A 1,003-nucleotide genomic window follows, 5' to 3' on the forward strand; every position below is an offset into this window, starting at 1 on the left:
TTTAAAAAAATATTTATCCATTTGTTTTTCATACTAAAAATATATCCTTTTATTAACAAAATAATAATCATTAAAAAACTAATGAAATAAATATTATATTTCAATCTATTTATCAATTTACTTTTCATTAGTAAAAAGTAATTAAGAAAATAATTCATTTCAATTAGTGCGGTCAAATCGATTAATCATGATTATACATGTATGTGTATACATATAAATATACACAGTACACACTTATATATTATGTAAACAAACTTTTATCTTTATCAAGAAATCGTGATTAATCGATTTGACAGCACTAATTTAAATACTATATTTTTATAGTTATCAATTTACTCTGGAAACAATCTCCACATATTTTTTAGGCTGAAATGCTTATGTGAATAGATCAGGACAATAGTCTACCATCTCACGCCGGCGTTCCTCCTCTCTCTCCATCTCCTTGCTGTAGTCTCTGGCTTTCTTCCTCTCTCTGAGCTCCCAGTTCTTCAGACGCTGTTGTAATTAAAGAAGGTAAATAGTGGATCAAGACAGCTAATCATTCAGTAATGTGATCAGATTCACCTCCTGATACGCCGCCTCTTTCTCTCGCAGCTTCCTCTCCAGTTTACGCCGTTCATACGCCTCTTCCTCATCTTCCTCACGATCACGCTTCTTCTCCTTATCTCGGTCTCTATCGCGACTCTGTTCTCTGAAAACAGACAGCACCCAGTCACGATATATGAAGTCTGCACTTTATTGTCGACACAGAACTTCAGCTTTTGAATATGTTGGCATATACATTTTGTAGCTCTACAAAAAAAAAAAAAAGAATAAAATTGCTGTAAATAAAAATGATTATAAATACCTTAACATTTTGTAAATTTCTGTATTTATGTAAATGTTGCAGAAATTTATAAATATTAATTTTATAAATAATAATTTTGCATAAATGAGACGCATAAATGTTGGTAAATATAAATACTAATTTATGTTATAAATAAATATTTATAAATAAATTAGA

At 29.5% G+C, this 1,003-nt stretch overlaps 1 protein-coding gene across 1 annotated transcript; it reads right to left on the bottom strand.

Annotated features, from left to right (window-relative positions):
* Positions 1-360: 360 nt before the first annotated feature.
* Positions 361-733, bottom strand: LOC107735814 (RNA-binding protein 25-like; the record flags this gene model as incomplete). The annotated part of the gene is made up of 2 exons (XM_016547390.1): positions 361-495; positions 565-733. Coding segments are annotated over 2 exons (289 nt in total), but the record flags the coding sequence as incomplete, so codon positions are not given.
* Positions 734-1,003: the final 270 nt, after the last annotated feature.

The sequence above is a fragment of the Sinocyclocheilus rhinocerous genome, unplaced genomic scaffold, assembly GCF_001515625.1.
Source record: "Sinocyclocheilus rhinocerous isolate Xijiao unplaced genomic scaffold, SAMN03320098_v1.1 C36316881, whole genome shotgun sequence".
Classification (NCBI taxonomy): Eukaryota; Metazoa; Chordata; class Actinopteri; order Cypriniformes; family Cyprinidae; genus Sinocyclocheilus; species Sinocyclocheilus rhinocerous.